The 14,792-nt window shown below is 37.9% G+C and overlaps 1 protein-coding gene across 2 annotated transcripts in view; it reads right to left on the minus strand.

The window, feature by feature from the left end:
* The window catches only part of trim44 (tripartite motif containing 44), a 42,823-nt gene that overhangs the window by 16,756 nt on the left and 11,275 nt on the right, over window positions 1–14,792 (minus strand). For both annotated transcript variants that reach the window (XM_086298215.1, XM_086298214.1), the window contains exon 5: window positions 11,212–11,234. In XM_086298215.1, the coding sequence (XP_086154341.1) occupies window positions 11,212–11,234 (23 nt within the window). The remainder of the gene's footprint in view (window positions 1–11,211; window positions 11,235–14,792) is intronic.

Here is a 14,792-nt window from a genome sequence, read left to right on the forward strand (position 1 = left end):
AAAGTTATATAAAAATATAACAGTGGAAATGCAAATTCCTTGCTGACAGTTTAACCAAAAGGCATTTCCAGCTGAAATTGGCCGACATATCCTCAGCATAACCATGTATAAGATTCACAAAACTTAAAAAGAGGTTATACACACACAATACGGTAATATGTTGAAGCACAGTACGTATCACTCCGCGAGGCGCCTGCCTACGATATAGCCGTAATGCTCCGACAATCCATCAAGCGGCGCGGCTTTGTAGCTCAGCAAAGTCGCACTAAAACATTTGACAGATTTTCGAGCGCCGTGTACAACATAAAATTGTTTCGAGGTCAGTAAACACAACCAGAATTCATACATAAGGCACACGGGATTATAAGGGGCACTGTCGATTTTCAGAAAAATTAAAGGATTGATTTTAAGTGTGCCGTATTTTACAAACAACATGGTAATAACAACGGCCCGCTAGCATGCTCTACCAAAAATAGTGCTTTGTTGTGTATCTGACGGACGAAAGCTAAACCAGTTCCACACCACTGAAGTTGCAGCATTTTTACAAACCAATTCTGGTTCATCCGTTTCATTTAACGATCCGCTTTCGCTCTTCTCATTCTGCATCGCCGCCATGTGCGTATGTAAACATAGGCACTGCGCATGCGCGTTTTACCCATATTCTATCGCGATATGTCATTTTCCTATCGTTGCCCAAAATTACACCAGTATTACCGTGAACGGTATGATATAGCCCAGACCTACTGCACATCATGTTATGGTGTAGGTTACAATGTAGGGTTTCAAATGTGCATGTGGTTATGACCTATGGTTTAACCGGCGGTCGGTGTACCTAATGCGTTTCTGTTTTTTTGCTAGTTGAAAATTTAAAATCCCTTTCAAGTTTGCCTTCTAGGTTCTAGGTTCTTTATTATTTGTTTTATTATTACGTTCTACACTGGTCTCTCATTTATTGCGGGAGTTATGTTCCAAAAGTAACAAGTGATAGGTGAAATCCGCAAAGTAGCCAACTTCATTTTTTTTTTTACAATTATTATAGATGTTTTAAAGCTGTAAAACCCCTCACTACACACTTTATACACTTTTCTCACACTTGTAAATTTAAAAAGCTTTACGCATTCTGTATTGGACAGGAGACACGGCACGAGATTGACAGACAATGGTCTACAGCCAATCAGGATGCAGAACACGATGCGCTGTTAAAAAACAAACAAACAAACAAAAAAAAAACAGCATGCAAAATGGCACAAAAAAATAATTAAATCTGCGAAACAGTGAGGCCGCAAAAAGTGAACTGCGCTATAGCGAGGGACCACTGTACTGTAAAGCATGAGCTTAAAAAAAAACCCCTATAACATCTACCAGACAATAAAATATTCCTCAACAACAACAAAATCCAAAACAGAAGGTTATTTCTATACCACTGCGGCATGTTATGGACGAACAAGGAGAATATGCAGATGTTCATCGTTAATCACCTTCATTACTTCTTTGTTGTTTTTGCTTTCTCCTATTCAAATAATTACATGCATGCAGAGATACACACCAAGATTCACACTCTGCAGAATAGACAGACAATCACTCAAGTATCTAGTTTCATGGGAGAAAGTAAGCTGCCATTAACACAATTGGATTTCTTTCTTTTTTTTAAAAAATATTTCTGATACCAATTCCTCATGGTCTTTCCCCGAGTTTGTGTGGCATCTATGACAATGTGATTATCAGACAAAATAGCTAGATGTCTCGACGAGTAATTTAATGAGAGGATGCGGTGGGAGGGAGCAGGCTATGAAAAAGGGGAAAGCAGCATATAGAAACACTGTTCTGTACTCACCAGTGTGTGAATGTGTGTGTGAATGGGTGGATGACAGGTTGTGTAAATCGCTTTGGGGTCCTTAGGGACTAGAAAAGCGCTATACAAATACAGGCCATTTACCATTTTACCATTACTCCTAAATAATGAAGTACATAATAACACATCAACACACTTTATGACGTGACATAAAGATGACATGTCCTGGCTCAATTTACAGCCACAGCAACTGTAAAGGAAGGTGAGACCTGAAGAAACTGAAAGTGGTTCCTTAGTGTAAGTGACTCATTTTGATCTTCAGTACAGAGCTACAGTAGGTAGTGCAAGGTTATCAGGAAGGGTAGTTGGTGAAGCAGATACGACAAAATATGGTCCACTGGAAGAGATAAAAATGCTTTGTGCTACGAAGGTCAGTGAAGTTTACTGAACTAACCTACTGTTGCAGACTTGTGCAACAGAGCCTTCTGAAATATGATTTGCCATGCTTTCTTTCATTTTTCCCACCTTTTCCTTCTCTAGAACCAACCTGCTCAGTAGTCTTACAGTAATTCTGCCGTTTTCAACGCCCTCTTTTTCCTTTTTCCTCTTCAGTAGTCGCTCCACATCTTCCCTGATAGAGTGGAAATAGATCTCTACAGACTTCACCTTCTGCTCATCTCATCTCTGCCTGGTTACACACTACCACAGCTAAATTTCATTTGCACAATGTACCAATACAAACCGTATTTTACAATTGGCTTATAATACAGCTTTGGTCAATGCACGTGTTTTTCTATTAGACATATTAGACTGATGTTAACTTTCAAATTTCATAAAGATGCTCTGCAGAACAACACTAGCCTTTTTTAAACAAAAAACTTTTATTATTTTAGAAAAATTGCAAAGGTTCCCACACCATTTCTTTCTGTTAAATCCAATCTTTTATGCTTCAAGGCAAAGTTTAACAGATATGAATATTTAAACAGTTCAGTGGTGCTCCTTAAATTGCTAAATATCTCTTTCTTACAGTTACCCAATGTTAGCAAATCAAAACTGACAACCATTCCTTTTCTCAAACCAGTATGCTGATGAGGATCTTTTAAGAAAAGCAGATGCACACAGAGCAGTCAGAACAATATCAGATTACAAACACACCTTGGCACACACAGAACAAAGGGGAGAGTGGAAGATGGATGTATTTTACATACATGGATTAAGAATATTTTATTCATGGACACTTCAGGCTCAGTATCAACACAAACAGAGCAATAATCCGACATTAATCCTGGACAAATCCTAAGCACTTAAAGCAGACTCTTTGCTCTCTGTGTGTTGTCTGTGAGCCCAGAGCGCTCTGTAGAGCACTCGTGTATATCTACACAGCAGATCAATACTAGAAGTACCCCTAAACACGCTGTGCTTCTGGTCCTTACAGGGCTATAGGCAGTGAAAAACTACAAATATCCAGCAGAAGTGCCCTAGAGTTGTGGTGAAATTCCTGAGGTAAGATCAGACTTATCTGGTGACTTATCAGGCCCATGGCAGTCAAGTCAAATATCAAAAGAAGGATTTTCTGTTGGAAAATACTTTCAGCGCTGTCATGTCTGTTTTCGCAAAAATACATTCCTACCTGTCTGGACTATTTCGCTTTTTTGACAGGTGGTGTGCAGTCATGATTCTTGCGACTCTAACAGATGATTCAATTAGACAGTTTCTATTTCCCTACTTGATCCGGAACCACCATATTGTAATGTGTGTCCACAGGCAAAAGCAAACTACATGGGCATCATCAGAGGTGTTTTTCCTCTAGGTATATCAACTAATTTTATATAAAAGAAAAATGATTCAGGAAAAACAAAGAGTCATTAGCTCCCATAACAGACTAACCTGTAACAGATGTACACACATGCACACATACACCTCTCTCCCTTTGCTTCCCAAAAACTGTTGGATGTGAGTCATGCTATGCTGACAGTATTCATGTGCCCACACACTCAAACACAAATGAATGACATCTTAAAAATTGGAGGAAAATTGTGCCTGTGGCATGAATTATGCATGCTTATAGTCTCTTATCATCTAAATGCATGTCTATCCATTTGTCAGGAAGGTTTGTGTGTGCTTTGCATTCATTGGGGGCCTCAGATCCACCCCTGTGGAATGGTGATGGCCTAAAGACAGACTGAAAGAGGACAAGAAGGCAGAGAGAAAGCAAGGCAGATGCAGAGAAAGAGCAAGAGGGAGAAGGGATCTGGTGAAACCATAAAAAAAAAAAAGAGCAGAGCCTTACCCCTCACACACACACACACACACACACAACCACACATGCAGAAAAAACAGATACAGATGCATCTAGCTAAAACATTTTTAATTATTAAATGAGGGCATGTTGATATGCGCACACAAACACACATGGCATAAAACCAGTAGGCGCTCCTTTTATAGAAAGCAATGTAAATTTTTCATTAGAGGAAATGCAGCTCTCTCTCTCTCTCCCCCCGTGCCTTCATCTCTGGGTTCTGTCCTGTGTCCTCCGGCCATGCTCCCCTGACACCTTCTTGCTTCACTCAACTCATCTATTTGACCCAGCGAAGGGCAAGCAGCCCAGACAGATAAGCTGTGTCCCAAAGTACCCGCTTTGCTTCCACATCAACCTCTTTTCTTGATTTGTGTGTTCATGTGAATGCATGCCATGATTTTGGGTGGTCTGCAGCCTTCACATAGTGAGGCAGTGTGATTTCTCCCCCCCCATCTCTCTCACACTTCTGTCAGCAAACACAAACTGTCTAATTGAATCATCTGTTAGAGTCGCAAGAATCATGACTGCACACCACCTGTCAAAAAAGCGAAATAGTCCAGACAGGTAGGAATGTATTTTTGCGAAAACAGACATGACAGCGCTGAAAGTATTTTCCAACAGAAAATCCTTCTTTTGATATTTGACTTGACTGCCATGGGCCTGATAAGTCACCGTGCAATGACAGATGATGTAGTGTTTTAAGAACACTCAAACACAGAAAAAAGGAGTATAAAACAGGAAAATAATACAAATCCACAACAACAACAATGATAATAATAAGGAGAAGAATAGAAATAAACTCTGAAAATGGTGACCACATGTCTCTTTTAGTATTTTAGTGTTTCCTTTGTCAAACAAAATATAAATTTTTGCTCATGAAACTGTCCAAAATACCAGGAAACTGGACAGATTTCTGCCAAATCAAATAACAGACATACTGTGTTTACTGTATACAGTTATGTTTACTGCTGTGCCTTGTCATTCCTATAGACTGTATATATATAAAAAAGCTCCTGGGCTTAAAGCTAACCCAGCAACAGTAAACTTGCAATAAACTTGAATTCTTTTTAATAGCCACCAGGGGGCAACTACCTTTAATGCAAAGAAATCAAATTGTACAGAAATCCAAGGAAAAATGATCTTGTATCTCTCTTGACAGTTTTCGATTAGTTAACTAATATATTCTTAAAAAATAAATGACTTTGCAAATTATCTTTCCAAATGAAATCAAAAAGACCAATAATTTTTAGGTTAACGTTTTCTTAACTTCTTCCTTTTTATTTTTGGCCAGAGTTTACAACCATGCATGCATGTCTGTCGGTATGGCTGATTCTGTGTCTGTCTGCTTTAATAAGTACACTTAATATTGACTTTATTTGAACTGCAAAGCAATTTGTATTGTTTTTGTGCTTTGTTTTCAAAAGTGGAATATAAATACAGTCATCATCATTATTATTATTATTATTATTATTATTATTATTATTATTATGATGGCAAATTCTGACCCTACATCTGAATGTTGCAGTAGAGAATGGTCACTTCAGTCACAGACACACCCTCATCTCACAGTCTATTTATATCTACCATTAAGGAGCAAGACGCTGCCGCAGTATTCTCCTAAACAACAGTTTCCTGTTTTGCAACATCTCCCTCTGTATATTTGTATGTCTCTCAGCTTCTGTACTGGAATATAAGTATAATGGTTGTAAAAATCAACACGATCGTATGCTCGTATTTTCAGTCCAGCTGTGACGGCTGTGGTGCAACGTGCCAGGTTACAAAAACCGAGAGGTCCATGACTGACCGGTGCAACAAACAATGTGCTGCCAAAATCGCTGTGAGACACCGACGACACAATGAGGATAATGGCCCCCATAAGAGTCCCACACACCAGTAAAAAAAATAAAAAAATAATCCCCACCGTGCTCTGGCCATTTAAATCTTTTAAGTTCTCATATATTTTTCTGAGCTCATTTATATCTAGTGTGATGTTATTATAAACAGAGACTATCTAAAATTACAAAACAAATAAAATGTACAGAAATGACTAAATAAAGAATGGAACATTGGAAAGTACATTACTGATACATTAGAGTAAATTCATGGTAGCTATTCAGTACGATGGTTGTGTTTATGTAAGACAAAAGCAAAAAGATTACTGAAGGAACCAGAGAGAGAATCTTTACTTTCAGCTGTGTGTGTTATGCGAAATGCATTAAAAAAGTAAGTGAAGCAAGGCAAAGCAAAGGGACTTCTGAGATACAGAGAGACGTGACTGATTAAGGCAACGAATGGGGGGAATTTTACACTGGAATTAGAAGTGCTGTGCTCTCCTGCTAGTTTTACCTTTTTTGTGTAATTGCACCATGAGAATCATAAGCTCACAGGCCTTGATCAGTTTTAAAAAAAATTTTTTTCTTTGCCTATACTGACCTGAGAAACAAACCCAATTATCAGCAGCTATGACAGAACAATATGATGTAGTTAAAGACAACTATAGCCTCCAGTGTCCTAATCCTATTTCCTTATTTGTGTGTATTTCTTCTTTTTGTCCATTATTGATGGATTCTGCTGCTTTTCAGTGCCCTTTATCCTTGGATCTGACTTTCTTCCCATGCAAATGCAACTTTATGTATTAATTACTTTTGTTTCAAAGTCTTAAATATACCTCTATACATAACAAAATTCTTATTACCAAAGATCTAAGTACATGTTTAGTAGGAATGACATTTTCACACATAATATAGACACAGAATTTAATTACATTTGATTAAGTGACACATTAACACATAGATGATTTTAAGCGTTGGTTATTTCCACTGGTTCATTAATATCCATTGTAATAATACAAAGTTCAAATGTTTAAAGTTCACACTTAAAACACTTTTGTTATTAAGATATGATTTCAATGTATTTGTTTGAATAGGGTACAATTCTTTTCATGGCTTGAAAAGCTTTTAAACCTATTATATAGACACAATTGTAAGTCAACACTGATGCATGATTTTTCCCAAAATACCTCTCTTAAAGCCATCTCATATTCTGTATTTGTACTGTAGTATATGGCCAGGATGACAGGCTAAATCAGAGGTACAGCTCACTGTGGGAAGCAAAGAAAACAGAAACCTGCCTTCTCTGAAAGGACCTAACTTAAAGATGGGCCAGCTTTCAAAAATACTTAGAGTTACAACTGTCACACTAGAAAGTGTGAAGCAGAATTTTACAGAAATGCTTGGGTAAGTTTTTTATTAAAGAAATGTAGCAAAAACACACCTGACAGAGTAAATATAGGCATTAGGCCTAGTGTTGGGACCAGTTACTATCCCGAACCTATTTTAGCAAGTTATGTATAGAGGTGTGTTCATTAGATATTCACATCTCTGACACAACTAAGTTAAAACTAAAGCCAAACAGGGCAAACATCCATCAGCCAAATCTATCACAAGTATGTGCAGGCGACAGTCATATTAAGGCTGACTTCTGCCCTTGCTTAGAGGCTTGATAATGTGACAGAGCAGAATGAAATAATCCCATGAACGGTGCCCCACTAACTTCTTTTTGGCAAGCGGAGCTCCAAAAACCCACTCACTCAAAAACACATTCAGTCCTACAAGCCAAAAGGCAGTTAAATCTGTTTACGCGTTTGCTAAAAATAGGCCTCCAAAAAGTCTAACAGAAAGGCAAATGCAAATGCGTAGAATTCCTTAGTGTAAAATCTTTTTCTGTCAATGTCTTATTTTCTTTTCTTCCATTTCTCTCTTAAGCAATACCTCAGGAGACAACTTAAAAGTGCCTTTCAGGAACCGAAAATCTACTAGTAAATCCATTTCTCCCCATCTTTTCCTTGACTGTGGATGATGATCACTGGCAAGTAGACATAGTTGCAAGAAAGTTTCTGAACTCTTTGGAATCTTCACTGATTAATCATAAATGGAACTCAAAACTGAACACTAAGAAACTGACTAAACTAATAACACACCACTATACTTTTCATGTCTTTATTGGACTCAGTCCAGTGCAAGCTGGAAAAAGTTCAGTGCTAATAGCTTCTTCAACAGCTACTTGCTGAGCTGGGAGAGAGTGGACTGTAGAGATGCACTACCTACAAATGAAGTAATAGAAAAACTGGCTACTGGTAAAGACTACTCTCTAAAAATGACTAGTTGTTTTGAACCTCAATTGCAGTAATATAGACGAAGCATTACAGAAAAAAAACCACCACAAAACACCCTGTAAGACATGGATTTTTATCAATCCACAGAGAAACAAAATCAACAAATGATGGAAATACTGAACAGCTGCAGCTCTCATGAAAGAAATGGGGTAGGCAAGGGTAACGACAAAAAGCACCTACAGTAATCTCTACAAAATCGAAAACACTGTAATTTTGTGCATTCATTCTGCTTCAACCATTTTGTGTTGCAAGAATGGTGGAAATGCAGACAGCACAAGTGAATATACTTTCACTTTCCCTATGCTCTCCCACTTTTCATGAAAATCTGCAACAGGCAAGACAAACGACTGCTGAAAAGATACGGTTCTTTGCAGAAGTAATCAATGCAGAAATTCTGCTAATTGTCCAGGGTTTGCAAACTTTTTCTTCCAGTTTGTACATAGATAAGCTATGAAAGGGAGGTAAATGCCTATTAGCTTTAATTTAATAAATACTTGTAAAATTAAATTTATAAAACAGATACATTAAATGTCAAAGGCTGCAAGCATGAGATATTTCCACCTTTAAGCATTTATCTATGAGCACATGCAGCATATAAAACCACCAAAATTATTCATGAAGAGAGTCTAAGAGATAAATTAGATAAATGACAACAAATAATGTTCCCATTCGCAAATCTGAATTCATACAAACATTACACTCAAAAAGCTTTGTATCCTTTAAATCCACACCAGACAAACACATATACAAACATATGTAAAAACTTAAAAGTCAGGAACAAGGGCTGGAATGGAGGCGCTCAGACTAAAGCTAAGGAATAAGAGTGAAATTTGCAATGCATCATATTAGAGCCAGCAGAGAAATGGTTGGGAGAAGGAGGAGGGAGCGAAGCAAGATTTATATTCAGAGGAGGACAAATCTTGGCAGGCATGGAGTACCTATGTTAAGCGGCTTGGGGAGAGGCAGGGGTTTGTATTGATGAGCAAGACCAGGAAAGATGTGTGTGGGTGCAGGATTGTGGTCCTACGGGAATGCTCTGTCTACGGCAGCGATATGGGGCTCAGACAGCGGATTAGTGTTTCTGCTCCATAATCAATTTGCTGTCTGGATCCCATTGCACATAACCCTAAACATCCTTTCCATGCTTGATCCTCTAAAATCTATTTTCTCTTTCTCTTTATTTCCTCCCTACACCTATTCCACTTCATCTCTTTTTCCTGCTTACCTTTTTGTTTGCTTCACCTTCAAGTTGTAAGATGAGTAAGCCCCCCCCCCCCCCCCCCCCCAAAAAAAACACCCCAAAACACCCCAAAACAAACAAACACAGTCCTACATCAAGCTCTTTCAAACACACCTTTCTGTTTTTTTCCTTTCATTTCTCTCCAACTTGGTGCCATTTTTCACCAGCCATGATAAATTCTGCACACACTGCGTTTTAGTGTAATATGTCGGAGTAATTATATCAGGGTGTGTGTGTGTGTGTGTGTGTGTGTGTGTGTGTGTGTGTGTGTGTGTGTGTGCGCGCGCGCACAGAGATGTAGAGGTTAACCTTGACCAAAGGCAAACTATTAGCTTCATTTCACCCTCGAGTCCAAGCTTGCCGCCATCTGGTCTAGAACTTCAGGGTCATAATAGCGGCTGACCAATCAATAACACACTGCATGTTGGCACCATGCACCAGCCCTGGCCAATGTGTTCATTTCTTATTAAAAAGAACATTACACTCCAGGGAGAAAATAAAGTACATTTCCCACAATCAGGAAGCACAAATGTCAGCGGTACAAAGTTTAATTAAAAATTAAAGTTCTATTTGCTGGAAACAAGGATATTGTCCATCAAAAGTGTATTATACGACACATGACTATTTCTATATTTATATTCAGCCTTTATGTTAAATAAATACAGAAATGATTTTTCTTTAAAGACAGATCAACTGGCATTTGCTGTAACTGTCTGAATCTGTGTATTGTGTGTATTTGTGTATCTGTCTGTGTCTGTAGAGGGGAGGAGTGCTTTTGAGATGAAAGCCCACAGAGACAGCTAAGCAGGAAGGCAGAGACAACAGATGGTGTTAGGAGTGCTCCTGTTCTGGTGGAAGAAGGTGGAGAGGTTTTCATGTCAACAGATCAATAAGTGTGAGACTATCCATTTCAGATTGTCTGACACACACAGACAGAATGGTGAAAGAGAAAGTATAGACAAACCACCACGCAAATTGACACATAGTAGCTGAGAAAGAAATCTCCCTTCTACACGTCTGTAGGCACACCTTACCCGCTTTGAGACATTAGAGATGTAAATACAATGATGTATAAGATAGTGAGACTTGATCCTGCTGATGATGCAGCAATCCTGTCAGAAATGCATGCAAGCCGATACGCCCTAAAATTATCACTGATAATATTGTATTCAAGGATTAACTATGGATCCAGACATTAGTTAGGAACCATGTTAAAGATTGTGTGTTTGTTTGTTTTTTTAAAGACACTTCTGGGCTTTTTGAAATGGCTCAGATGAGGGAATGCATGCACATATGCACACACACATGCACACACGCATCTTGCCAGCAGCTGTTCTGAGCACTTTTATTGGACCAGGCAGACTGTCACCTCTTCTGATTCCAGGGGGACACTCAGAAGAGGACTACTAATTGCCTTGCTGGGGCACAGATGTGACTTGCATGTGACTGAATAGGTTTGGAGGCATGGAATGGCTTGATGTGTATGAGTTTGGGTGATGTTTGAGGGAGGAAATGACAGGTTGTTAGAGGGAAGGTAAAAAAAAAAGAAAAAAAAAGTTGTAAGGTGTGTGACTGTATGTGAGATGAATGCTAGTTAGAGTCATAGTGGATGATGTTGGAGAAGGAGGAGGTACAGAGGGGTCTTCAGTCACAGTTAAACTATTCTGCTATAAAAAGCTGAACATGAATCATACGGGCAGTCTTACCTTGGCCTGGCCTCAATGTTGTGCTGAAAATAATAAATGGAGGGAAAGGGGGAGAAAGAAAAGAGTGAGACAGGGAGAAAGAAAAACATATTTAAAAACAAAACATTTGACATCTTTTTGCATGCATTTTGAGTAACAAAAAAATAACTCAATTTAAATCAGTGCAGTCCACAGATGGTGTGGCTTAAAATCTGACCCATTAATTTTTAGTTTCATTTTGCACTTGTGCTCATGTATATTCATGAGCTTTTAAAGGAACAAACTGGAACAAAGCTGCAAACATTAGTCATGTGCAGGCCGTTCTATTTAATTTTGATTGGAGCTTAAAAGATTTCTCAATGTCACACTGCCGGCGTGGAACACTCATATCATCATTGCAAGAAAAATCCCTTTTTTATGTGAATAACAACAAAGTAAATGAAATCTCATCCAATCCTAGAAGATGCAAATTCATCATTTCCTGAAGCAAATCTGTCACATTTAAATTACTGCTGGACTGTAGACATGAAATCTTTACAGTCAGAATTTAACATGTTTATACATGTGCTTATATTGAACACTCCTGTTTATACATTGATGAAGGTATAGACTTAAACAATGACACTCCTACCTCCTTGAAATGTTCTTGACTTGGCTAGATGTTTTATAACCCCCCCCACCAAAACCATTTTTGTTGTCCTCTGTGATGTTTCATGCATTTTGGTGTTGCTTAACTGGCCAATATTCCTTTTGTTTAATAACGCACCAGATCGCTGACTTGGCCACTCCTAAAGGTTTTGCTTTCTCTCTGATAGGTTTATTTAGATTTTTCAGCCTAATGATCAACATCTCTTCGGACCTCATATGGAAAGCTCCAGTAAACAGCTGCAACTTCAGAACTTGGAATCAACTCTAGATCTTTTATCCCCTTAATTTGTCATGCAATACTGAGGGAACAAGCCTGGAAATGACTGCAAGTCAATTAATTTCTAGCCTCTGAAAATAAGGGACTGTGTATAAATGATAATAATAATAATAATAATAATAATGGATACTTTATTGATCCCCATGGGGAAATTACTTGTTTTTCTCTGCATTTGACCCATTCACTCAGTGAAGCAGTGGGCAGCCCACTAAGCAGGCGCCCGGGGAGCAGTGTGTAGGGACGGTACCTTGCTCAGGGGTACCTCAGGGTAGCCGTTAAGTGGATTCGAACCGCCGACCTTCCGATCATGGGGCGACCCCTTTACCTACTGAGCTATCCCTGCCCCAATAAAAATGGCTGTAATTCCTAAACAGCTAATACAAAACTTGTTTTTTGTATCAATCCTTGAAATTAAAGTTGAAATGTTGCAATTTAATCGAATCTTGGTTGTCTGATTTAAAATCTACTGCGGTGATATACAAAATGATAAATTGCCTCTGTAGATGGCAGATGCTTATGAATCACTGGTAAGCTTGTTTTGTCTGTGCCGTTAAAGCAAATATGGCTTTTTAATGAGGTAAATCGCATTTTAATAGAAACTTCCATTTCATTTTTTTATGAAATGGAAGTTTTATTTAAAAAGGCCTAATAGGGTTATGCATACTGGCTGTTAAAGGTAAAATATATCATATTCATGTCCGTTTCACATTTCACCTTATCATGCAAGTCTTTTTTTCATTGCAGGCCAACTGTCTATTAATAACACATAATGCATTTCTTTGTTTTGACTAGATCAGTTTATGAGTACAAACAAGGCTTGTGTTACACTGCTGTGTTCATCATTTTTATTTTGTCCAATTAAGAGTTTTTAATGGAACAAAATTAAAAGAAATGTGCAGTTTGAAAGAAGATCTCAGCTATAGGACTATGGTTACCTTTTCAATAGAAACAAAAATATCCCTCAAGGTCTGAATGAGCCCAGATTCAACATTTCCTACATCATTCACATGGCCTGGGGCAACTTAGTTATTATGTGCACACATAAAAACTGGTCTCTCAAAGCTGGAAAGAAACCACAGTCAGAGATTTTAAAACGAAAATATCCTAAAAGAATGACCTGTTTTTCAAATAACAACTTAATTGTATTTGAAGCTTTAAGCATCAACTGAAAAGTGTAAAAAATGATCTGAAGCAAAAAAAAAAAATATTTCATTTGACACCCCATTTGTACAGTCATATATAATAGATATAGAAAAAATGAAGTGAAAAAAAGAAAACTTATTGTTACAATATTATTTCTTATCATTTTCAAATGGTTTAAACCAAAATCCTGCTAACATGTATAAAATATAAAAACCGAACAAAGCAGACTTGGGTCAGAACTAAGTGAGGGTTAGGTCACTTGTTCTGACTCAGATTGCCTGAATAATGAGGCTTCTTAGCTTTCTGTTCATGCTGCATCTTCTTTATAGCTTAGTGAGGCTCTGTGTCTGTTTTTCGAAGATATATTTCTGAGAACTTCGAAATCCAATTCAGTACTTATACGCTAAGCATTTCACATAAACTCTGTCTACACAGTATTAACCGTGTTTAGTCTACAGTCATGCACCTGTTGTGTACCATCTTCTACAGTCCTGTCATTTTAGTGTGCATGTTCAGTTACAGTGTTTGCTGTGCTCTCTGTGTATCTGTATGGATATTTTAGCTGACACATATCGCCCTTTTAGCTGTAAGACTCCTGCCCAGGGGCATGTGTGTTTTTTTAATTACTCTATCATCAGTAATTGTTTAAGTAAACACAAATTTAATGATGATATAAATGAGTACCTACAGCCACTTTTTAATGAAAAGATGGAAATTGAGCAATGTGATAACAAACAGACTGTAACTTTTAATATTTTTGTCTAACTCCTTCCAATTGTTTAATTTTCATCCAAAGAATGTTAAAAGGATAAGTGCAAGATATATTTTACATCCTAGCTTATATATCTCACAGACTTGCAGTTACATGGCCACAGTATTTGGCCTTGATATGCATACAAAGCAGCAATTGTCTGAAAAAGTAAATCCTTCTTTTCTTGTAAAAAGTTTAACTCAGAGCACCAATTCCAAAAGGGCTGGAGGGTGAACTGTAGCTCCCGGGCTAGCAGGATTAGATTGAGCTTTACAAGAAGAGAAATAAACAGTAATCCAAAAAAGCAAACAGGGACCGCATACAGCATGTGAAAACTTTTCAGACCCCTTTCTAATTTTCCAAATCTTGTTAAAATGGATTCAACACATTTTCTTCCATATAAGTCTGGATGTAATTCTCCACAATGTCAAACCAAAGGAAGGCTATGGAAATATATTGTTAATTCATCACGGGAAATCCTTACAGAAGCACAATCAGTAGCACGGCCCTTCACCAATAAGATTTTTATAGAGGGATGGAGTGCTATAAAGCATCTGAAATGAACCATTTGGCCACATTTCCCAACCACATGAAACCAGGCACTGAGCCTCACTTCATTAGTATAATCCACACAATTGAAAACTGTGGTTGCAGCATCATGGTGTGGAAACTAGTCCCAAAAAAGGAAGAAAATAATGGATCCAAAGCACAACATCTAACAAACTACCTAAGGCACCAAGTAAACACAAGTGTGGTTTTCGGTAAATTCTATGAAATTCATAG

Source organism: Aulonocara sp. 'chitande type north' Nkhata Bay, linkage group LG7 (assembly GCF_057382095.1).
Source record: "Aulonocara sp. 'chitande type north' Nkhata Bay isolate Kocher_YH1m ecotype deep benthic linkage group LG7, A_spYH_male_GT1.1, whole genome shotgun sequence".
NCBI classification, from domain to species: Eukaryota; Metazoa; Chordata; class Actinopteri; order Cichliformes; family Cichlidae; genus Aulonocara; species Aulonocara sp. 'chitande type north' Nkhata Bay.